This window comes from Anopheles merus, chromosome 3R, assembly GCF_017562075.2.
Source record: "Anopheles merus strain MAF chromosome 3R, AmerM5.1, whole genome shotgun sequence".
NCBI classification, from domain to species: domain Eukaryota; kingdom Metazoa; phylum Arthropoda; class Insecta; order Diptera; family Culicidae; genus Anopheles; species Anopheles merus.
This window is the reverse complement of record NC_054084.1, coordinates 17668889-17694769: the sequence shown is the minus strand read 5'-3', so window position 1 is coordinate 17694769 and position 25881 is coordinate 17668889. Positions and strand designations below refer to the sequence as shown.

Here is a 25881-nt window from a genome sequence, read left to right as displayed (position 1 = left end):
CAAATAAATTTTCTAATTGTTTGAACGTTTGCTTGCAGCATTTTTCGGTTCAATTCGTAACGGCTCATTGAAACGGGTATGAGAAAAGATACACGTCCGGCGTTAACCCTCGCACGTATGTCTGTTCGTAGCACGAATCGACGCCCTATTTCCATTCTTCTTTGCTTCCGTTTGCGGCGCACACCAAAACAACCAACACACACACACACAACAGCCGGATAAAACTGGACCGACCTGCACAGTGGGATTACGAATTCGGTCAAAATTTGCAAACCGCACTGTGACAGCCTGAACTGAATGTCAAAGCAAGCAGTGCCCCTGTTTCATCGCTGTCAGTTAATTCGTTGTTTGCCGTCGTAATGGCTGGTGCTGCTTGCCGCCGCTGCTCGCAACAATAATTTTACAGTGCGGGTCTCCTACTTACACGGTACAGCATTAATCGAGTGTAGTTTGCTACTGTTTTGGAAGTGAAAAACGGTGAGTGTGCGAATAGCAAAAACCGAAACCCCAAAATTAGCTTCGAGCTAATGGAGAGTTTGGTGATTGCGTTTGAAACGAATGATGCTGTACCATTCGTTTATTGTTTCAGGGGGCCCGTGTGTATGTGTGAGTGAGTGTGTGTGTGTGTGTGTGGGTCCCTCAACTGCTTGTATATCTGAAAAGTTCTGATCGTGAATGAGAAATTTAACAGCTGATACATTGAGTTTGCTGACCGCAAAGCTTCCGTTTTGGTTATTTATTGCTGAACTGTGTGTTAAAGGCGATCAATTGTGTTAAATTTGCATCCGTTTTACGTTACCTGGAAAGTGTGTGTATGAGTATTGTAGAAAATCGCGCTATTAACGAAAACAAAAAAAAAGGTGAGTGAAATTCGTTTTCCGTTGTGTGTGTTGTGTTGTTGCGTTGCATTTCGTAGATGAGCGCCGCGATGCAGGTTGCAACTCGATGCAGCTCGATCAACGAACGAGAATAGCCCGTCCTGCGCTTCCCCGGAAGGTCCGGAAAATATCTGTTTCCCTCGGTCGAGTGACACAGAAAGAAAGTAATACAAAGCGCCCTGGGAAAGGAAACTGGTATGGAAAAAGTGTGTTGCACGCTGTATGTGGTTTCCATCTGTGCGTTTATGCTTGTGTGTGTGTGCGTACATTCGCAAAGCCCTCAAATCGGGTTCCATTGGGGTCCGCGGGCACAAAGCAGGCCTGGCAAGAAAGGAACGAATCTCGTTGTCTTGTCCAGCGTCTTCGAGGGCTGCTTCGATGCTGATGGAAAGTGGAAAAAAGGGATTGATCGTCTACTCTCCCCGCTCGGTGTGCGCTGGCGAGAAGCAGCAGCTAATCGGGCACAAACGAAGGAAACTGGTTTCCCATAATCACCGACACCGAAACGGAACGGACGACGAGCAGTGTGTGACGGATCGAAAGCCAAACGTTCAAGTTGAGCCCGTGTGTGGCGTTCTGTTCCGGTGAAGGTGTAATTTGTGTTTATGCACAACGACACATCAACATACACACACATACACTCATACCTGTTCTCTGTTCTTTCTTTTGGTTGGGTTCGTTGTCACCCCGTTTTCATTTTAAGGGGGGGATCGCTTGGGGTGTCCATGTCCAGGAATAATAACTCCATTGTGCGTGTGAGCAGTGGAAACCGTCTCGCTCTCGCACTACACCCGAAACAAATGTGTGGCTGTGTGCGGGTATGTGTGTATATGGGTGAATTATACTTGTGGCTGTGTGTATATGTGTGTGCCAGTGAATGGTAGTAAAAGGTACGTAGAGAAAGGGCAAAGAACAGACCGCGCCGACCAAAGCGCGCGGGGGACGTTGGTGACGCGAGAAAATGGGAGAAAACGTGAGGCAGAAAAAAAAACGGTTCGTTTGAATCAAGTCTGCTGCTGGTTGCTTTGACGAGATCGCTTTACCACAGCCCCCTTCTAACCATTCCCATCGTTGCCCAGCTGATCTTCGTTGCCTACTTTGCACTCCCTTCCCAAGTTTATGGTGTGTGGAGTGCTGTGCTCAAGACTGAATCGGCGAACGTGCATGATTCACAGTACAAATGACCGCGACACACACACACACACACACACACACTACCACATTTTGTGGTGGCTCTGTTCTCCTCTTCGATGTGCCTTTGGGTCCGCCAGTACGCCATAACGATACACAAGGAGGGCCAACTTGCGCGATCGTGTCTGGTGGACGGCTCTTGTTGGCTATTCTTTCACGTACCCCCCTTTGAATGTGTGCATTTGCGTCTGTATTTGTGTGTGTAGGCACCAACATATTTGTCTCTGGTTGGTCGCGGTTTAACCCGTTTCCGCTCGGCGGGAGATGCTTTTTTTTGCGTTTAACTATGTTTGTGTGTGTGCCAGTGTCAGTTTGTTTGGTTGATGTGTCTCCGAAGTGAACCCTTTGGGCTCTTTGCTTTTGAAGAGAAGTGCATGGATCGCAAGCCAGCCATCAACATCAGCAAGACACATCCCCCCGAAGCGTGCGGCGGGGTGTTGGTATGTTCTTATGTTCTTCATTTCGGTCCAAAAATTCCTTTGTTCAGAGATGATTGATCCTTAATGGCGGGGGATTGGTTTACAGAAAAAAGCTTGAAATTTGGAGGAAAAAACCCCGTTTGGATATGAGCTTTGTTTGATCGATTTTGATTGTTTGAAAATGTCTTACAATATCCAAAATATCCGATAAAATTGTTTAAGTAATAGCAAACGTAATCGCATCCTCCTATTGAGGCGTGGTTAATCTGCCTTACGGTGATGATTTTTTTTACATTTTGTTTACAAATCATAAAAGAGTCGGTTGAATGTGATCGGCTTGTTGGATGAGTCCTTTCGACAGATGAAAGTTGTCTTTTAGTACAGTTGTACATGGAACTATGACTTGATGTATCTTTCTAAGACTTTACATACGTTAACCATAGGGTTGAAGTCTGGAGCGTGCACCACCTAAAAATGATACATTTGGCTGTAGAACCATATGTTTGTAAAAACTAGCTGACGTACAATGCACGAATGTCCATCTGGAATGCATGGTAGCCAAGTACATTGCACCTACATCATATTAAAATATTTAGCAAAGTAGAAATGCTTACCTTTAAATGAAGAATTGTTAAGAATTCTAATAATATGGAACTTCCTGCTTCAACATTTCACATCAATTTTGTCTATAGCTTACTTTTTTATTGTAGTCTAATTTAATTAAAGTATACATGAATTTTTTTATTAAAATTGGTATGCCGAATTTGTACAGTTTTGATGCTTTCTTGACATCGGTTTTTAGATGTTTTCAGAGCTTGTTAAAGGAATTTGTCAGTAAGAGTTAGAAACAAGTAATAATAGACGGTTTCCAAGATTGTGCATAAAAAACTGAGTATAAAAAAAAAAAATACGCCCAAAAATGAAAACACATTCATATAACTTTCTGGAACTCTGTGCAAGTCCACTATTTCAATTATTCCTTCGTATATTACATTTATATTCTAAATCGATATCAGAACTTTTATTTCTTTATCAAACGTCATTTGGTAAAGTAAAGTTGCATTCAGTTATTTAATTGTCATTCAATTGCGGCATTTATTAACATTACCATTACATTAACATTACCTCATTTATAACATAATTTGTGCACCATTGTGTAGTGTAACGCCTAGGTGAACATAACGAGCACTTCTTACGCGCCTAATAATCATTTCACATTTTATTACAATCAGAAAATTCAATTACATCTTCACTAGATAGTTACTTCACAGGGTGGCCTCTGTCGGGACCTACAGCTGGCCAAGAAGGTGCTTGTGTAAACATTTTGTCCTTTCTCAGACCAAAGCTGTTTAGCTGAAATCAAATCGTGAATGGCCGAAGTAAGATTAAAATTGTACCGTGTAGTTAACAAACAAACATTTGCTACACACAGGAAAGCGCCAAAGCGTCTGTTCCTTGTAGCGGAATTTGGGGCAAGTGTGCCATACGGGGCAAGAGTGCCACCAAGCATTTTTCCTTAAAAACTTTAGTTTAATGATCAATTGTGTATACAGTTGGTTGCTTTCCAATGACTAGGTATTCTGAGCCTAATTTCATATAGACCAATCGATATTTCCCATTGTTTTAAACTGATTTATATTGAGTTTCAAAATTGAGCAGAATATTATAATTTTTTAATCCAACCAAATCTTTTTAATCTCAAAAATCATGCGAACAATCAACTGAGAAAATATTTACACCACCGTATAGCTGAGAAAACGTGAAATTTTTTGTGGGTTTAGTTGAAAAAAACTTTCTTTTTGTCACTGAAAAATTCAATTTCAAAAAAGTTACAACTTTTGGGGCAAGTGTGCCATCTCTGTTTGGGGCAAGTGTGCCACCATCTTTCATAGGCGCGAGCTGTCAAAAATGTAAACATTGTTGTAGCGTGCTGCGGAATGGTGCGCTATTGTGAGCGGATTCCACCCCGGAAAAACAGAACAGTAAAAAACCATATTGTGGTACAGTTGGTGGTCAAAAAGGGTTCATTGAGGACTAAATACATGTAGGAATACATACACTACTGGTACAAACGTAATAATTTCCAATTATCTAAGAAACACGGTTATTTTAACCAGGTGGCCGTCTTGCCCCATACGAGTGGCACTCTTGCCCCATACGAGTGGCACTCTTGCCCCATAGCCCAAAAAATAACGTCTTTTTGGACCCTTTTTAAAACGCTTCAAAAACTGTTTTGTTTGCACTTTTTTCAAGCGAAACTCATTTATAAGTGAGGAAATAGATGTAAAATGGTTATGAGATTTAAATCGGCTTTTAAAAAAAACACGTTTTAGTGAGTTATAACTTGAAATGCTTAAGGTGGCACACTTGCCCCAAGTTCCGCTACCCTTGACTTTGCTTGGTTCTCTCTGGACAGTGTTTGTTTTCAGACTAAGGTATTTGTTTATCTCGCTGGTTTTGTAGAAGAACTAACAAACACAAATGCAGTTTTTGTGCAGCCACAATGGCAACAAGAGCTATTCAAGTAATCAAGAATGAATCATTGAAACAAAGTGTGGCTTTAGTGGGTTATTACAACTGGTACTGGTACAAATTGAAGCTAAAGTTATGGTGCAAATGTAGACTGAAATTATGTCATCGATTATGATGCTTCATGAATTTGAATTAAATTTTGAAGCTTCTATATATTGAGGCACCTACTCGGAGTCTGCCTTAAAACATCCAGCGCGAGATTTCGCTCTACGTTTTAAATGTATTTATTGTTTTAATCTCACCCGTACCGTAATTGGCTGGTGGGCAAAGAACAGTTTCGAAAGCAAAATAGCAAGACAGACTTTCACGATCCGTTTCCGGTCGAATGATCGGTTGTTTATGGTTTAACCAGAAGAAAAAAAACTATCGTGTCTTGTTGGACGTGGCGCCGAAACCATTGATTTCCGTTTGCCTCGAGGGTAAGATAAGCAAGAGAAACGCCCAGAGGAAGGGTGAGATGGAGCGGTAGAGCGATAGAGAGTAGAAAATAATGACAGCCGGAGATAAAAATGCATTGAGAACGAAGTGCAGCAAGTGTTGTTCTTCCTCGCTGGTTCTTTGGTTGCAGTCGGGGTTTGTGTTTTCACAGTGGGAGGCAAAAGACCCTCAAACTTGCACGAGATTTTCCTGATCCACGGGATATTGAACGTAGACCACCGCGCACGAGTGTGTGGTTTTGGTTCGTTCGGCTGCTAGCCTTGCCCGTTGCATTGCATTAGAATTGATTTGTGTAGTAGTGTTTTATGTTATATCAGTTTTCATCTGTTAAGAAGTACAAATTCCACGAATTAAGATACTTGTTGAAATCAGGATTTTTTCTGGATAATAATGTTTTATATTGGTGTTTTCGAATGGATGAAGCCGTAGATAGTAAATTGGTATGATTTTCTTTTCTTTACTTTACTATTCTAAATTTCATTTTAACAGATACCTACATTCAAACACAAACTAAAGGAATAACTCGTGTAATTCAAGTGACTGGCTAATAGCTATCTCTCATTTAATGCTAGCTTAGAATAGAATGATTAAAATACGATTTTATAAGTTTTGTAGATGATTTTTTTTGTAAAGATCCTAAATGTACAAGAATTGCTAATTGGAGGGTTTTGGTTTCTCCATTCGATCAATGCCCTAGCGCCCGCAACTTTATCCATCCGATCAATCCAACCGTTTCAGCAAACGTTGCTTTCACTGGTGCTCGATTTGTTTTCTTATTGTTTCTACTAAAAGGTACTCCACCACAACCGAGGTTCGTTCGTGTTTGGCTTGTTCTGTATGCGATCCTTCGCCTTTGTTTGGGCAGCAAATTGTTTTCAGCGTTTTGGCCACCGTACCCCAATAGTAGAACCTTTGGCGAACCAACCAGCCAACTAGCCAGCCAGTCCTGCTTGTAAAAACACAAACCTTCGAATGTCGCGAACCCGATGGGGCGGGATGATGATGATGCATCCTACATCGGGGGGAGAACCTGGGTTTTGTTTTCATTAATTAAGTCAGCCAGCTTTTCAATGCCACCAAATTGGAAGTTGAAGTGAATCGCATTGGAGTTTTTTTCAGGTTTTTGTTATTTTCCTTCTGCTTCTTATTGGATTCGTTTTTAATCGCTGGGAAAGGGGGGGGGGGTGGCTTTTTTTCGACCCCTTACGCTTTGGTGGACATTACGGACCCGATGACAGATCGACGAGTCGGAAATGATGAACTACCCTTTACGCCGGAGGGGGTTTCCGTTATAATTGCTAGAACCACCTCCCGCCTACCCGTTGCACGGGTGGAAGGAACAACACGGCCACAGCGGAACCAATAATCACAACAATTTGTCGAACCAGCCAAGGGCTCCAAACAACCGGCACGGCGAGCAATTATCGTTTGAGAGGGGGGGCACATTATAGTTGCCGGAAAAGTGTCCACCGGGCGTAACGCGTCACGTAACGCTTCGTTCTTCTTTTTTTTGTTGTTGGTGGGTTGTAGCGTTTTTGGTCATTGAGTCGGGTTGGGAAATTGTTTTTATGAGTGGCGTTTTTTGTTGTTCACTTCATTTTTTCTCCTACTTATTTACTTTACATTTTTGTATTTCGAAAATAAAATTGCTTCGTTCGCAGCGTGCAACCATTCGTGGCGAAATAAAAATTTACGCTCACAGCACTCCTTCACTGTGTGACCGTGGAAAATTCGAAAGAACGAATCGAGACGCGTTCGTGGCAAAGATTTCATTTCAATGTAACGAATTCTCGACCGAGAAGAGTGTTTTCACTTTCAAGCTTTTTTCTTTTCATGGGAAAGTTATTTAACACACCAGCACCACCAATGAGGTTTGCGAAATTTGTGTGTACAAAAAAGGCAAGAGTGGTTCGTTTGCGCATAAGACTGACCTGAATAAGTCATCAAAGCGGTATAGAATTGCATGACTTGACAGTGGAAAGCTCGAAGCCGTTGCTGGCATTCGCAGCCATTTTCCGTTGCCAAAAAACTCACACAATTCACCCCACATGTGACCCCCGGGGGGGCGCGAAAATGGAGCAGTGCATTCGGTGGTTTATTTTTCTCATCGATCCGGGTTGCTCACGGGTCTATAGTTTTCCACCCCATTTTTAAAAGCGTTGAACTTGTTGAATATTTTCTTTCATCACCAGCGTCTGTGGGTTCGGGTGCGTTATGCTTTATGGGTTTGATGAATTTTGCTGCTGCTGCTGCCTTTTTTTATTCTTCCCTTTTTTATTCCAAATTTTATTGTCGGTTGAGCTTCTGCTTCGTTTGTGTGGAGCAAAACCCAGCCAACCCCTAGCAAAGACCGCAGTAAGCAATGATTTTTGGTGGCAGATATCCAAATCTGTGTGTGTGTGTGTGCGACCGCCAAAAACCGTCGCGCTCTCCCAATGCGATATCTTGCTTTGCTTAAGCGTCACCATGGAAACACAAAGCCCCCGCCCCGGGCGCTGGGGCCGTTAGCTTTGCTGGATAGCTGGCAAGTTCTCGTGCCAGCAGGCACATAATCCAGTTTGATGTGCTGGTGGGTAGTGAACAATCGGCTGGAAACATGGAATGATGGTGATTCGCTCCGGCTGACTATTGGACGAGGCTGCTAGTTGCCGCTGCCGCTGCTCGACTGGTCTGGTGTTTTGGCTTCTGGTGTTATTTAATTATTTATTCCCGACCACAATCATCGCAGGTAGTGGTGGTGGTGGTGACTCCCTTTCTTTGCGTGGCCGGTTGCCGGTTCAAGCTTCAATGGTTTCGTAACCGGCAGGTCGAGTCGGTATTGTTGTGCGGTGTAATTTAAGGTCGTGCTCGGGTGCTTGAGATGCACTTTCGGTTGCCGCCATTTTGCCTCCGCCCGTGAGTTAGTGGTTTATTTTCTTTTTCTTATTTTTTTTTTCGGGGCGGTCATAAAGTTATCGAGCATTTTGTAAGTGTGGATCAATTATAGATGCTGTTGAAATTAAATGCGACTCATTATATTGCCTCCGGTGTGCCCTGCGAAAGTTGATCTACTCCTGCCGAGCGATTGTAGTTTTGGCGATGGTTTTAGGAAAAATTAAAGTCGAAATGTGTCTCGGGTTTTGATCTGTCTAGGTCTGAGAGTTGTGGTGTTTTTGTTCTTTACTCAATTAGCGAACATAACACGACTCCCAACCCTAGACAGATCAGGTTTTGTTCTGTGTTTTTATACTTGCCCACAACGTTCTGAAAAACGATGAAAACTGTGGTGTAGAATTTACTCATCTGTCTTAATTTTTAGTTAAAATGTTATCGCGTACATCCATAAAACTACATCTCAATGTTGTTTACATCATTCTTACAGCCGTTGCCGTCAAATTTTGGCCGTAAGTCATGTATTTTTGTCTCGTAGGCGTCAATTTTTGACAGCGTGCATCAATTTTTGTCTCGAAAGCGTCAATTTTTGACAGTGCGCATCAATTTTTGTCTCGAAGGCACCAATTTTTGTCTCATGGTCACCAATTTTTGTCTCTTGGTATGTTTTCGTTATTTTAATATTTTAATAATTGCAGAATGCACAACAAAATTAGAGCGGTTATACAATGCAAAGGAATTAACTTAGGAACTCTGTTTATTTGTGTTCCCTATTTAGCCCCGGTTATTTAATTTTAATTTAATTGAGGAAGTGATCGTAGGGCGGCCTTGTTGTAATTCCAACTCTTAGCGATTGCACCGTAAGAACGATAGTGACATATGACAGCAAAAACGTAGCCGTATGTTGATTGCAGAATAATGTTTGACCGACAAAAGAGTCGAAAGGTCAAATTACTCGATTATTCCCGTTTGTTCACTCCACCAGATGCCATACACAGGTTGCTTACTACCGAAGGCAGATAAAAATTATTGGCATATTTGCCATTGGAAGCAGCCCGACCATTAATTCCGGCCCGGGCACTAGAAGTATCGCCAATTCCTTTCCACTCGCAGTTAAAGGTATTTTGTCCCATTCGGCGACGATAAACCGATAACTACGCAAAAAGGGATGCTTTTTTGCGGTTGATCCTATTCCATTTATAGCCGGCATATCCTTGTCGTGTCTGGAGCATGGCTGTTTGTCATAATTTTCTTCACTCTTAGCGCAGTTTTTCTTCGGAAGCAAAACGCACCAGCAGCTTTGTGAGGTTGGAAGTAGGGTTCGTAGGGCGTGAAGCCCCAGAGTGAGGGAGAGAGAGAGGGAGGAGCAGAAGTCAGTGCTTCTAATCGAAAGTGAGAAGCGAACGACCGAATCCGATAATAGCGATCCGGTGCCCTTCGGAAGGTTGTTTCATCCATCGTGTCCGCCGGTCGTAGTTCATCGTCTTTCGTGTCTTTTTTCTTTGTTGGTTTAGTTATAGGAAGAGTAGGAGCATGAGAAACGGAATATAAACCTCTCTCGTGAAGTGTTTTTGTTAGACGAAATGTTGATAAGCTTAAAAAAACACAGAAGATTTCGCTGGAATTTTGATCGAAACATCATTAGCGTAGATTGTTTTCGGCATCGTGTTCGATCAGTTCGTCGTGTGTTTTGGAGGAGAGCTAAAATGCTTATTTATGTGTTGAGTGCCTCATTGGCTTTATGTGGGGCGATACAGTAAGGACGAGCTAAACGGTAAACGAACTGTAAAAAACCCACTCGTTCTAAGCCAAACTCTTGTGCTAAGTTGGTGCGAGGAAAAAAAAAAATAAAATTATAAAACCCTTTTCCCAACGCAGTACGCAGTAGAGAGCGTCAGCTAGCTTGGGAAGATATTCGGTAGCATCGCAGTATCACTGCAGGCCCCAAACAAAGAACGCGCCAGCATCATCATCCCCCATCGACACAGGGAAACCGTACAAGCAAGGACACGTGTGGAAGTGTGTTCTTGGGGGTTTAGTGTGAGTGTTTAAAATTTCTCAGGTTGGCTCATGCCACGGTACAACATGCAGCAGCTGTATGTGTGTGTATGTATGTGCGTCGAATGCGCGTGTTTCACCGTCCCGTTCCCACCCAACACTGCTGCACGGGTTGCACAAGGATACACGAAGGACCAGATGAGAACGAAAGTTCGCTGACTTTGTCCGCTGGTTTTGACGTGCTTTCTGTGTGTTCGTCGACCCTGTCGATCAATGTGGGTGTATGTGTGTATGTGTGCATGTTTCTCTCTTTTACTTCCACACTCTGTTTTACTCGCCTTCTCTCTTTCTCTCGGAATGAACACATTTTCCTATTATTGCTCCCTTTTTCAGTTTGATAATGGGTGCGCTTTGTCGCTGCATGCTATTGCTATGAACTAGCAAAGACGGTGGGCAGGGATGTAACGAACGAAAAGAAATGCTTTGGTTGAGTTAATATGGGGTTCCACCCCCCCCCCCCCCCTCTATTACTACTGGTAGACAATATTTTCATCCTTTTACCGAGCTTTAAAATCGCTCGCTCTGTCAATCGATGACTTAAAACTGAGCATTTGAGAGAGAGAGAGGATCCTTTTAAAAAGTCATTGCATAGTGTTCGGTTCGTAGTTGCTGGATTGCTTGCTGTTTCGCTGTAAACAAAATATTTGAAATGCATATTAAATCATATGTGCGTTTATGTATCTCTTTTTCTTCTCTTATTGTTTTCAAAATGGAAATTTCATATTGTTTGAATGCTCAATCAAGAGCCATATGGTGTACCAAGTAGAGAAGAAACTGCGTTTACAGCTTTAAATTGGTGCAAGATGTCGCTACGACTTTATTATGATTTGTGAGCTTGCTTAAAGTCCCCAAAAAAACCTTTTTAAGTCAGTATAAGAAGGACTCTTCCAAGGTCTTTGTTTTTTTTTTTGCTATACTTCATACCAATGTTATGCTTCCCATGCATGTCTGATTTTGATAACTTAAAATACGTTGCAGAACATGTATGACTTAAGTCATCGTAACTTTACAACTTGTCGATTAGTGGGAAAACTGTCAAATGCAGGCTGCATTTCATTGCAGCACCGGAAATACTACTACTGCTTTCCATGGCAACATGCCTCAGCAAATAAACGACTCCTTGCCTACCATCTGGTGCTGTGTTCGCGATTTCAAATTTAGAAATTAAATTGAAAATTGTGCGTCGCACAGTTTGTACGTGTGTAGGTCTCTGCACGGTCTTGCCAACTGCAAGTTGCGACAATTTAATTAACGCGTGGTGGTTCCGTGCACCACTAACCGCACATACACACACACTTATACACGCATTCAGCCTTGCAGACTTCCTGTGTTTGACGCTGTTATTAAGGTATTTCCATTGAAATTGGAGACTACATGAATGTTCTATTCAGACTGCCGCTTGGTGGATTTAATGTTTCGTGTTGAATTGTGTTTAGTTTTTAATTCTTTTATAACATAGTACATCATTAATGGTGACAAGAAACTTGCTTTTAATACAAAATTTCAAAGGTACGGATTACCGGAAAGCTTTTTTTGCATTTTTACCTATTATAGCGCTGAGTTTCGGAAATAGCTTGAGCATTTTAGTCAAACTAGTTTAAAACGATTGTACAATTATTCATGAGTATAATTCAACACTTGGTTGAAATTTCTCTTTTTACCCTTTTTGGACTTTTTATAAAGGAATACTGTTTTTTATGTTTATTTTTATTATTTCAAATTAAACCCTCTGGAGGTTTTACAAACATAAAAATGTAGAAACAAAAAACTAAATTTTCTTAACTCGTTTTAAGAATAATGTCCTGTTTATGCTTATTATATTAATATTCATCCATTCATTAACGTATATTTAAAAAAAAACTTGCTTCGTTTGCAAAAATGTTCCATACACGTCTTCTCCATTAAGCAGCTTTTGGCTCGGTTAACAAAATGCCTACCCCTTAAGTGCAACGCTTAACCAGCCAATTGTGTGTAAAACGTTTCCAATCGACAGAAAGACCACCACCAAGGCGGCGGAGCGAATGTGAAGGCACGAGCTCTGGAAGTAAACGCAGGCACACGCAGTCCTCTTTCCACTGCTAAAAGGATTTATTTATAGTGCCACCCGAATACGAATTGTGCGGTGTGTGAGTGAGTGCACTCTCCGCTAATGCACTTTTGTGCACTGTGCCTCCATTGTCACTGTTGCGTTTGCTTTGTGTGTGTATGAGTTATTTTTTTGTTATTATCCCCTCGTGCTCTCTCAAACGTTTGTTCGATTAATCGAACCCATTAACTTTTATGCTGCGCTGGCTTTTGAATACCAAACCACCCTTGCCTTGAGGCTATTTGTATTTTGTTGTTGTTAGTGGTGGAGGGAGTTCATCCCACAACCCAAACTAAAAGATGAACAGTCTGAAACTGTAAACACAGCAATTCGACGATTCTGTTAAAGCAAAGTTTGTGTCGGAAAATGAGTGACAAGTGGAGGAAGGTGAAAGTAAAAACGTGCGTGGGAGTGATAGCATCGACGGGAGTGACCAAAAGAGTGTCATTTTTCCTCTGCCGTGAGAGCTTCATGATAAGAAGCGTTTTTAAAGGATGAAAGAGAGAATCTTTGTGACATTTGGGTGTTTTCGATTCGATTGAGAGGAGGAGAGTGTAAGGAAAAGGGAGGGAGGGAGTCTTTGGCATGCTGCATCCACTTTTGCTTGTTGGTGCTGTTGTTGTATCTCTGTACAATAAGGACACTCGCAACTAGAGGGAAAATGCTCAATGCCCTCTACCATCCACTGGAATGAACACTCACAGAAGGACCAACTCCAAACAACTGCGAACCTGCGCACTGGCACTGGCCGTAAAACGATGGCGGCACTGAGTGCCCTTATGCTCTCCAGTTTTCACCATTTTCTTCCTCTCTCTCTCCGGCTGTGTGTGTGTGTTTTCAGTCAGCACATTCCAGTGTCGCTGCCCTGTGTGTATCGACCCCCTTTTGGTCGTCCTGTTCCGGTGCTGCTGCGGGCGGGCAGGATTCATTTGATGCGTGAGTGCCACCCTCCGTGTGCCGTGGGATAACAAAGACTCGACGACTCGACGAGATTGCTCGACGCACGACGGCGAACGAACGCGTAGCTGCCCAAAATCTGTCATCGCAGTAAAGGGGACAGCGATGGTGGTTTCGTTAATTTCGAGTAATTTTGTACAGTGTTTAGACGAGTTTGCGACCATTTTGCAGTGCTTTTTTGTATCAGGAAGATGGTTGATAAAATTTAAACGGTGGACTGATGCTAGATGTGCGAGTGTTTTGTATGCACGTTAGTGAGTATTATTGCGTTGCCTCGGTCGGTTGTTGCTTCTCACCGAGGCATACCGTCTGGCGAAGGGTTCTTTGTGTTGTGTTTTAGCATGTGGTACAGTGTTTTGGTGAAATTTTCGTTCGACTTAGACACGTTCGAGAATGCAAAGAAGCAAAACTTTAATGTATATAGCACCGTTTTTCAAATTATATTTGTTCCGCTGTAGTTGTGCTGGGTGACTTGAACAATGTTGATGGTCGTGTTTTTTTATTAGCCGAGCGTGCTTTATCGTGCTGATGAGTTAATGTTGATTGCTTTCAAGCTCTTATCAATATTACCGTTCCGAAAAAGGGTAAATTCTTGCCTACAGTATGTGTCTCGCCTATCGTTATGTTTGGCGCTGTGTATTTGTAGCCATACTGTGTTTATGAGTGTGAGTGTCGATCAGGGAGCGAAAATAAACAATATGAAACATTTGGTTGTTTATTTGACTGCATTTTTTATAGAAATGCTGTGAAACAACAGTTGTAGTAGTTTAATGTGCGTACGCATTGTGTGTGTGTGTGTTTTAAGAGACTTTGTTTGTTAAGATTATATTTTTCATAAGTGTATAGGAATCGATTTTTATATAACTCTAGCGACGTCAAATGGAGCGATAGAGCATTGATTAGATTCCTAGTAACCACACCAAACATGCTGTGCATCGAATTTTCTTGGCGGGTGTAGCGTAGCCTCCATAAAGCAAAGCATCAACAGCAACAACACATACGCATCTCCGTGCCGTGGCAGCAGCCTCAACATTTACGATCCGAAGGAAAAGCTCTTTGTTGTGTGTGATACACGATGAGTGTACGAAAAACTTATCACACAGCAGAGTACAAAAAAAAGCTACAGAGGTTGGTGGTGGTGGACCAACGACTTTAACGCAGTTTTGGTGTGTTGTTATGGGGGGGATTTTTCGCGCTGTCGATCCGGAGTTGTTTTTCACTGCTGCGAGACTGCGTGTTTGGTGTTTGGGGACGAAGAAATATCAACACAGCAAGAACCAAAAGGAAAAAAATGAGAAAATGAAACACACCGACACTGAACGCCACCAGGAAGATGAATTTTCCGAATAGAATCTCATTGGAGAGAGAGTATATTGGAAGAGACGGAGATGCACAATGCTCCGCTATGGGCGTGCAAGTGAAACACACTGATGGAGCAAATTTTATTCCTGAATTAGAGGCACACACACACACACACACATCTCACGAGCAAACGGCATGCTGTGTTCGCTTGTATGTGTGTTTGTGTGCAAACGCTTGGAGGGAAATGGAAAAGCGCACGAGCGCGCGCGCGCGAAAGAGAGAGGGAGAGCGAGGAAAAAGAAAAGGCAAAAAAAACAGCTGACCTTTTGTTTTGTCGCGAACTTTCTGTGTGCCAGTCTGTATGGGGACTGCGTGCGAGAGTGGGTTTATGTGCGAAGTCGTGTGGAGTTGGTGCACTTCCCTCAAAAACATATTCATCCGTAGTACAGCTCTGCCAGCTCCGTCTGGCTAATAAAGGGCGACTTGGGAAAGCATCCCCAACAGCTCTGCGTGCTCTGGTTGTTGCTTCCGTTTCCGAAGGACTTTTTGTATATTTGGTTGTTCAGCTTCTCCTCGCCTGGAGGAGGGTGGGTGGGAGCTGAAAATATATTTGGACCATACGCATTCGCGGCGTTTTCATTGTTCGGGCAAAGAGGTTCTGCAATGCTGCATCGCGAAAAGTACGGGCTGCTAAAATGGTTTGTAGAAAATGGACAGGGGAAACAACAAAACATATGAAACTCTGGTATGTGTTCTGTTAGGAAAACCTGTTCACCAGTCCTTGCTCTCGTCCTCTGGTGGCGTTTTTCAACACCTGAAGCTCTCGTGTGTTCCGAAGCATTTGTAGCTTTGCACAGAAACAAAGAAACATAATGTTTGCTTGAAGCTAGCAACAATTCCTACCTAGAAACTTGGACAAACAATCTTTAGGGGAAAAAGGGGATGAGAGTGTGGAGATGCCGTGGAGGAGCTGTACTTTGCTCATGCAGTGTGTGCGTACCGATTGTAAGGATAGGGGGACAACGTTTGCCTAGCGCAAGGGTGGCAAACATACATTCGATAGCGCAAATGAACCAAGCAATACCAAAACGCTTGGGGGCATTTACACCTCAACCAGGGGGTACAGTCGTACTTTCCCCAGCTTTTCCCAATTGAAAACTCACAATGTGTTTTTTTACATGTTCTTATTGAGATTATCAATCTGTTTAATAACTGTATCACCATTAGAATCTCATCATATGTCATTTGTACTAATTAACATTTTTCTTTCTCCTCTCTTTCAGGCACTTTACTGCCAATATTGTGGTTCGATCTACTTCGTTTCGTGTGAAATAAATTTGTTTTAATTTTTTTCGTGAAATATTCGCTAAAGTGTTAAACATGTTTGATTGAATCCTTTTACATTATTGATTTCATGAGCGTGTGTGTATTTTTTCATACGCTGTTCTTCGACGCTGTTTTTCTATGTTAATAGCATTGAATGTGTTTGTTTCTTAGTTACAAAATTGTATTAATTTGCATTGTGTTCTTGTTTTACACATTTTAGGATCGTTTCTTGATTTAACAACAAAATTCCGTATTTTTAAGTGAACATCAAGCGAAGAAAGTAAATTGTGTGTGCGCCCGTGTGTGTATGCTAAATTGAAGTAAATTATTTGTTAATGTAGAAGGGAAAGGAAAACCAGAGTGCACATATGAAGGGCAAAAGCTAAAAATCGCCCCCGGTGTGTGTGTGTGGTTTGTACGTGTGGGGTGTGGGTGGAGTGAGTGTGTATGTGTGCTGTGGCGGCAAAGAGGCGACTCCCTGTATCACAATAATGTCTGTATGTGTGCGTATGTAGGCAATATCTGAAGGCAAAGGATCATGATAGCGAATTGATTCACTTGTTCGGATCGTTTCTATTAAATTCTCACCGTTTGATGAGTGCATCAATTCGGCCAGTAGTAGCAGCTATATTGTGCGCGCATCGTAGAAGAAAATAATAAAGAATAAACGGGTGAAATCAAACGCGCGAGTGTCTGCAAAACGTGTGCGAGAAAAGTGCTACACAGCAATCGTCGATCCGTAGTAGTTTCTAGCTGTCCGTTTTTTTGTTTTGTTCACTTAATCCGGCACGACGCGGTCGAAGACGTGGGGCAAGACGACGGCACTTTCGCACCCATTCAGACCACAGCACGATCGGTGGCGGCCATCCGGTTCCGGCTGATCGGGCGAAAAAATGCATCTGAAATGTGGATTACTGCTACTTTTTATGCTGCTGCTCCTCAACGACATCGAAAGTGGTAAGTGGACACACAAGAAAAACTTAATGAATTTATTGTTAACAAGTCGCGTGTTTTAGACATCATGGACATTGCTTAGTTATATTTTACGACTTTAAACCTAGACCAAGAGAGAATAGAAATAAGTGATGGAAATACAAAAGGGCAAAGAGCTTGAAATTGGTTTCCGCTTTTGGCTCTTGATTTCTCAACTTCCTCCTAATCCTGTGGTGATGTTTGACTTCGCCTCTAATCCTTTGGCCATGCGTTGCGATGGTGTGGAGATAGTATTTTCGTCCTTCGCTCGAATGGCACGTGACGCTTCGTCGTGCTAGAGCTCAGGGTGAAATCGAGGGTTTAGGAGCATCGAAACAGGTAGAAGGATTAGAGCGAACGTTCCGGGAATTGAATGATATTTGCAATCGTTTCCCAACTCCCGAGAACATGTTGAACGCAAATCATGCGAAATTATCATTAGACGGGATTTCTTTTCTCTATTTACAGAAGCAACTTGTAGATAAGCCTGTCTGCTCCAAACGGCTTTCCATGTAATTTTGATATAATAAACCGAATGACGAAGTTTTTTTTAGAAATAGTACACGTGCTTCTAAAAAGGTAGCAACCAGAAATATGAAAATGTTTCTTCTGAACAGATTATTATGCTACTATCTTGTATGAATTCTATACGATATTCTAAGACATTTTAAAACTAAAAAAGATGGATTTTTAGTTTCGATGGATTGAGCTATTACTGAGCTAAGTAATTTAACCTTTTGGGAAGCGGATTCATAAATATGCATAATGGTGCCGTGTGCCCTCTAACGTTTTCCAGCTTGTTCTTGACAAATATATAGTAAAAACAGTGCTGACACAAACTTGTCCTGTTACGTATAAGATCAAATTAAATGCCTTGTTGATTGGAGCTATTTTCATTAGAACGCCTGCAGCACGTCATCTGGTCACGTATCACCATTTAAAAGCGTTGGAGGGTTTTTTTTAAAGAAAAGATAGTTGACGTTCTACTGATGTCGACAGCACATGGCGGAGTGATGGCTGTCCTGCAACGCAACAGCAATTAAAAGTTACAAAAGTGTTTGTGTGTTTTTTTGCTCTATGTCAAACAAATACGGAACGTGACTGTGATTGTTGGCAGATCGAAGTGGTTCCTCTCCTCCGGTGCACGGTGTGGTCTGAGGTACTCTGCTAAATTGTTTGGCTGTGTGACATTGAGCTGAGATGAGACCGAGATTGGCTAATGTTTGTATCGAATTGTGAAATTAGAGTGCCGATTTTGCTCTTTACTATTCGTAGTAAACGTTTTATTCCGGATTTTCGTCTTATTTTCGTGTGGGTCTGCATACTGGGTATGGATACCTAATATTGAAGCTTGTTCTTAACGTGAGTGACTGGCTGGTCCTGTTTATTCGAGCATTAATGCTGTAATTCAATTGGTGTAGATCGTGATAATATTAATGCCTCAAATTTATAGACTAAATACTACGTGACAAGTTTCGTTATGGAGCTACTTTTTCCTAATTTTGCTCCTTATTTAATTACTATTATTGTGAAAAGAGTGCTAGAACCATTGGAATAAATAAACATTTTTCACCAGTGTTATCAGAACAGTAAAGTTATCAGAATGTTATGTTTGCCAAGATGTGATGCTGGTGAACACTTTGCTGGTGTCTGGGTTGTGGTTTACACTCTTGTTTATCATTTGCCTTTCACTCGTGTGAATGATACTCCCGAGTGTGTGGTTCTTTTAATTATCCAAACCAACAATCTCAAACTTTTTGAACCATTCCATCCCGTACTCATGCGTCACCATCATTGATTTTGTTTTTTTTTTTCGTTCGTTTTTTATTACTTCGTTTGTTTGCGTTTACATGTCATTCGGATTATTAATGTTGCGCTCCAGTTTGGTTTCTGTTTGAGTTTTGTCAACTGTAGTCGACAATGCGGGTGGGTTGGAAAACATCGTACGGGGCATAACTTTTGCATGCTATTCCACACAAGATATCTTTACGTGTGTAGAAACAGAAATGATGATCTCACGCGGGATTGTAGCGTGGGATTAGACGCTGGATATGGTTGCATAATATTTGGAGTGCTAAAGTAGAGTAACCATGCGATACGTTTAAGCCGTCTATGTCACGAACTTTTCGGTTCCCAGTAGAACGGTCGCATCACTTGAGAAGTTCTCTTCAACAAATGAACAGACATTTGAAGAAACCAACTGGCACCCTGTATAGATTGACAAGGTATGCACGTTTTTCATATTTTCTAAGAAATATTATCTCTTATCTTCGTGAATTTATTAAACGAGGGATTTTTTTTTATTCACTCGATTGGAAAGGTGAGGGATCTTCAACACTACACAAGTTACTCAAGATTTTAAGAAATAAAGAAACACAAGATCTGGGCAAAGTCAATTGGGGATTACGTAGTATGGTGTTTGTATGGGTTTGTATCTTTTTGGTGTGTCTGGATGAGCCAAATGTAATTCTAGGATGAAGGAAAGCATAAGAAATGTTTCGTATTTTTGCCGTTGCCCAAAATCTTGCCGCTGTGTAAAGGTAGGATCTCGTTGAGGATTAGGATTTATTTATTTTTTGTTATAAAGCTGTTATGGGCATTGAGGATGATGCGTAAATTTTTGTCTAAATGCTTCCCAGTGCCTGTTGCATAACCAGGATTAGCAGGGCCGGATATGAGTTTTTTTTTAATTTCTTTCAATATGATATTAATGATCCAACTGAAAAAAAACGTAGTCTGAGATTGGTGTCTGAAAAATGTTTGAGTAAATCAGTCTAATAAATGTTTTGAGAAAGTGTTGCAAATTTGCACCAAAGAAATAAATGTTTCGGATATAGTGAAGTTTTATTCCTACATACTCTAGCATTACCTACCTGTACAATGTGTATTACTATTTGGCGCTACGTCCTACGCGGACATGCCGGCCTATACAGGCTTTCGAGACTTAATTCATTACCACGTAGCCGAATAGTCAAATCCTTGCTACGGGGGGACGGTCCATTCTGGGCTTGAACCCATTGAGCTCCATTGTGTATTTACAGTTTTCTAATACTTCATTAAACCTAAAACTCACATACCGAATTCGATGGATTGGATGGAGTTTGCACAACCGTTTGTATGTTTTCATTTTCCAACAAATATGAAGATTCACTGCAATTACTTTGTTTTCCAATGTACGAAGAATCGCACCAACATTAGCCTTCAACACGCGCTTGAAGGACTCTCAAAACCCAACGCGAAACCGTCGGAAGCCTCTCACACTAGCTTTTTGGTGTCCGGAGCATGTTGTAATGTAGTAATTTGGAAGCATTTTAGCGCTCGGTGTGCTTTCGTCCGAAACAAAGTGGACGCTTTTGGTCGAAAATTTGTATCTTACGATTCCGTACGGTACGTGACTGGTGGGATTGTTGTGTGTTTCAGTGTCTCCACCTTTCGGAAATGTGGGGATGGGTGTCCTTCGTCCGGCACGATGTCGGATAATACATAAACCAGTTAACACTCCGTGCGTTTAAAATGTCCCAAAAATTAATTGAAGCGTTACGAACGATGTCGATAGCGCACTACCGCGTTCGGTAAGGTCGGATGAAGCGTCACATAAATATGGGCTATAAAAAGGTTGCATTCTTGAAGAGGAAGCGTCTGTACGTGTCCGTCTCAGCGTGAATGGAGAACGTCCTTCCCAGTGTGCGAGAACGTAGAGTGCTGGTTGGGAAGTGCTCGGGGATGTTTGCTGTAGTGTACGGTGAATTGAATTGAATTGGTTAGTGTAACATTCAAGTAAATGGTAGAATTATTACATACATTGAAATGCAATAGGAATGGCATCAGAGGTACGAAGTGCGCATTAGGAATTATTGGTTCACTGACACTGTGAAGCAAAACATAGGATTGATAGGAATGAACATTATTGAATGGTTTTGTATTATTTGTGTTCTTGGAGGCGATGTAATCAGAACTTTAACTCACATGAATCATCTTCTTTGAGTCTCGTTGCTAGTAATATTATTGGTATATTGTATTTCTAGAAGCTGGTTCTAGACTGGCTGATTGAAAAGCAGTATAGCTGCCAGTTACTGTTATGCTGCCAGCTAGCTGTTTCTTAAATAACCAATACGGTTCATTTCCGTTAGATGTTTTTTTTATTTATTGAACATATTGAAAGTAAATATAACAAGGGAAGTGTAAATAACAAGCACAAATTTCTTATATTGTGCTACACATATGTCATCCACTTATTTTGCTTCATCTATCTTTGAACATTGATTGAAGTAGGTGCATGTACATCTACACTTTAGAAAATAAGCTTCCACACTTCTTAATTTATATCTTCTGGTGTCTTTCTAATCGTTAATGCATTGTACTGTCAACCACACATCGTATCCATGATTCGTAACCTCCATTACGGTCAGTCGTTGAGAGCAGATCGTTGACAATGGTTGAAAGCTGTTCAAGTTACTGCAGCGAACATCATTACTGCCAACACCACCGAACACCCGTGGACAGATAAAAAAGTGAGCAACCGAACGGTGAATGAGTCAAGCAAAATACCCGGTGGGGTGTGCGCACAGTGTTGATAATATTTTGCACAAATTTGAGCACACTCCCCTACCTAATCCGTATGCGCTTTTTTGTTTTCTCTTGCCGTGATTTCCCGCTATGTTTTCTATTGCTAACACCAATACACAGCACCCGCAAGTCTAGTCAGTCTCGGGTGTGTGCGCGCGCCCGCGAGTGCATTACGCAGCAGACATGCTTGTTGATGAGTTGCTTCCTTCAACCGACCAACGCGATGCTTATTCGTAAGCGGGTTTGTGGGTGCTCTGCGGATTTGGAAAAGATTGTTTTTTGTGCGAGTAGGACATAACAGAGTTTCTAAAAGCCAATGACTCATCGCTGTGCCGGAGCATGATTGTCTCTTCCGAAAACAGAGCATGTTAAGCATTTGTTTAACTTTCGTGTCGCCTTCGAAATGTAGGGTTATCATTGTTATGTTTGTTCAATTACTTACTGGGAACATATAATTGACACTTGATGACTACACACACTAATCATAATTTATGGCATGTTCGTACTGTTTTTTGTATTACATTATACATTACATTATAATAAAAAAGAAACATTTCATTTCCATAGAATGTTAAAAGTAATAATGTAAACTACAATATATTCATGTCTCTACTAGTACACCATTCCAACTCGATTCTTTCCTGAGCGCCAAGCACTGCTAATGACTAGTGTAAACTTTCTGTAATGTAAACTAAACATCAACCGCGTGTGTGTCTGTGCTGACAAATGCATAGGAGCTAGCGTGAGGCTCGCGAGTTCTCGATCGACGACGCACACCCAAACGATTAGAGGTCAGTAACATCCGCGAAACAGTGCGCCTATTTGGTCGGCTGTCTCTCGCCTTCTCGCTTTATCTCTCGCTACTGCGGTGGTGCACTTTGCGTGGAGATGATGATGGCCTTTTGCCGGTGGGGACGTATGGTGACGAGACACGAACCAACTGATGCGAATTATTCCGGACTGTTCCAAGCGCGAACCGACACGTTCGGACTGAGGGCAATGATTCATGTTCCGGTTTTTGAATTTTCCCTTCCGTCTCCAGTCCGAGAACACACGGGGTACGTGGAGGGGCAGGCGGAGGGTCTCTTTTGCTTTGCCTCATTCACCCCGCGGTCTTATCTGGGCAGAGTTGGAACGCGGCGGCGTTTTCGAGGGCATCACGCCGTCAAAGACACGGGACAAACTCACCAGTTCTGGGGACTTTCGAGCGTGGCTGCGGCACTCGCTGGAAACTGGAGAATAGCACCAGCGAATAATCTGGGTGCGCAAAAGCATTCGCCATTAATCATCATTTGAATCTCGTTTGTATTCTGGCGATGTCGCTCGCTTTACTGATTTCTATCTACGCTCTTTTCTATGGCAGATTCTGGGCCCCCGTATTCTGTTCGTAGCAATGGCTTTCTATTAGTTTTAAAACCCGACACACAATTTTATCCGTCATTTCGTTTTGATGCTTTTTGTTCAACGACATTTTTATGGTTTCGTCTTTTTTTGTGAGTTTCAAGAATCCCGAATCTAAAGGACTGGAATTAATCAATATATTTATAGATTTTTGTAGTTTACTCACTTGTTGCAAAATTGTGATCTCAAAAAGATTGAATTTTGAGTACTTTACTTTAAGTTGTAATTTAGTACATAAGTGGTTTATTGCAACTAACAGTTGAATAGCATACGCCTATTTATAATCCCGAAAGTTTTGAATATCTGGATGAAAGTCAAATTATAACCATGATAAGTCGGAATCCCCTAAATATAAATAAGAATGAGAGTTTTTTTCCTGGAAAACCACCATCCCCACAAACAACTCCGACTAAGGTTTCTAAGGATTATTTTGGCATTCTAATATTATAATCCATCTGAATCAATCATCGAATTTCACTAAGAATTCAAGAAGTTCTTCGAAAAAATGGTACACATTTTTGGAGCGTCGATAGAAACGTTGCTACTGTCCAGGCCCTTCCTTCAATGTGTAAAGGTCTGGAAAGCTTTGTTTAAATCATCCTGTAGAAAACTTTTAATGAGCAGCAGAAACATTTGATTTTATTTTATCCTAAGGGCCATTTCGCAATTGAAAGTTAAGAACCGTTGAGAGTGTTTGGAAGAAAGTTTTTGCATTCCAGTGTTGTTGCAACACTCTCAACCCACACGCTGTTGGAGGGATTTTCTTTTTCGCCCGTACCGTTCGTATTGCAAAACCCGAGATGAAATACGCTTATATTACCTAGGATGGGAAAGTAACCTCAGATAATGTATAAATGTACATTATGGTATATATAAAATTCTATTCAATAATTTCTTTGTACTGATCAATACTAACACAACAAATTAGTAGTTGATATTCCTGACACTACCCACATTACATACACATTACATTAGTGATTCGTACGAGCATCGTGTGTCGGAAGATATAAAGCAAAAGAGGGCAATTGCAGGGACAAACATGATGGAAAACAGAACTGATGGAAAGGTGAAGCGCACAATCAGAAGGTGAACGAAAACAAAATGTGTTGCTTCAACATAGCGTGGGTTTTCGCTACTCCTCAAAATTGTAATAATATTTTACGATCCTTTGTTCTGTTTTTCGATGCTGCCAAATACGAAATATCTGCTCGACTGCTGTGCTTCCTTCACAATCTTGCCAAGAGGAAAAAAACGCACTTCGCTAGCTTGTCACCTGGCATATACGTAATAGTCGGTGGATCGAATGTCGTTGTATGCGGTTATGGTTGGGAAACATGTAAAGCTAAATCTAGATATTTTTTTTCTTTTTCTTTTCCTAATGACGGTGTTTATACGTGCAGTCCTGTATGTTTAGACGAGAAGACTAAATATTTTCACTGTTATAGATTTTTAAGCATCCTGAAATTTGCTGGACGTATAATATATAATATATAATATATGGAACAAATTGATATTAATTCCCTTGATAGAATCGAGTCAATCGCGAAATTGAAATCATCATTTGAACTTTCCATTTAGAAGTACCTTCTGAAACATTAAACATATTTTGATGTAGTGCAGTTAGTCAATGAATCTTAAACACTATGATGTGTCTAACAAGCATACCTATGTGAGGGCTGCGTAATGTAGTAAGTCGCTACGGGCAGGCAGTAATTAATTCATAACAACACTCTCTCTTGAAACAACGAACAACAATGCGTTGTTATGATTGTTACTTCGGCATGCCACTCTACCACTTGATAGAGATGTGTTCGAAAATAATGCTGAACTTGTACAAGAGGTTTACATACACACATTTTACTTAATATTTCATGCGTGGAATGTAAAGCTGTGTTTGAAAAAATAGCGACAACTCCGTACACCGAGGTGAAATTGATATAAACATAAATGTATATAAAATTGTACATCGGGTTGACTATATTTCTTTTTCATTTGATTCCATATTCTGACTATATGCCTGTACCTTTATGCTCAAACACTTGGCTATGATTTGTTTTATTTTTGCGTTAACTTTCCGACCAAAGGTCATCGAAAACTCGACCGAATGATGTCAAACCCTTGTCAACATGTGAATGTGAAGGGAGAGTGTGGTCTGTGCTGTTTGCGAAACAAAAAAAGAAGGAAAAATAAATAAACTAGAAACTAAACTAATTGACCTAAATCAGGCAGGCGTGAACTCTGCATTGCATTTCGCTAATGGGAGTGGGCAGTCCGAAGGGGTGGTGAGGTGGAACTGCATCGGGACAGTGATAAGTTGTCTCGCGCGCTGCTGTTTGTCAGCTTACCCCAGCAGTACCATCAATTCACCCACACTGGCTATAACAACAAAATTCGCATTGCTCACAACACTTTTTTCGAAGTAAACATAATTTCTATGCAAATTTACACAAGCATTAGCTCGAATAATAGTTCGCTCGGTGAGCATTGGATTTGATTGTCACGATACAATTACAGATGGGGATTATCAGCCAACCGCGAACCAATGGGTTTCCCACATGTGTCACAACTGTGTGTCTCCATCGCTCAATCACACCGGCATCATGCACAAAATCACGGTCAAATTACCACCTCTCCTTTTTTTAGCCCAAGCATAAGTGTTGGCTACACTCAGGACAGGAAATAGACTAACCGTCACCGGGTTGCGTGTGCTTTGCTGTGCGCGCGCGTCTGTGTGCACGCTTCAATCGTGATGTTTATATCATCCGTAGTAGTTACGAGCACATTTGCGCACAGCACAAACCAGACAACATTATAATGATCATAATGTGTGGAAGTTGGCAACTGGTACGTCAAAAGCAGGATCGTTTGCACTGTGTTTATCGAT

At 41.4% G+C, this 25881-nt stretch overlaps 1 protein-coding gene across 11 annotated transcripts in view; it reads left to right on the top strand.

Moving 5' to 3' along the window:
- The first annotated feature begins 326 nt into the window (after positions 1 to 326).
- LOC121598094 (disintegrin and metalloproteinase domain-containing protein 10) overlaps positions 327 to 25881 on the top strand; it is a 57137-nt gene continuing 31582 nt past the window's right edge. For 4 of the 11 annotated variants that reach the window (XR_006005515.1, XM_041924659.1, XM_041924649.1 and 1 more), the window contains exons 1-2: positions 328 to 477; positions 16279 to 17015. Coding sequence is in view for 10 of the 11 variants with exons in the window: in XM_041924659.1 (XP_041780593.1) it covers positions 16952 to 17015 (64 nt within the window). In the remaining variant the exon portion in view is untranslated. The other 7 variants (XM_041924650.1, XM_041924651.1, XM_041924655.1 and 4 more) reach the window with 7 other exon arrangements.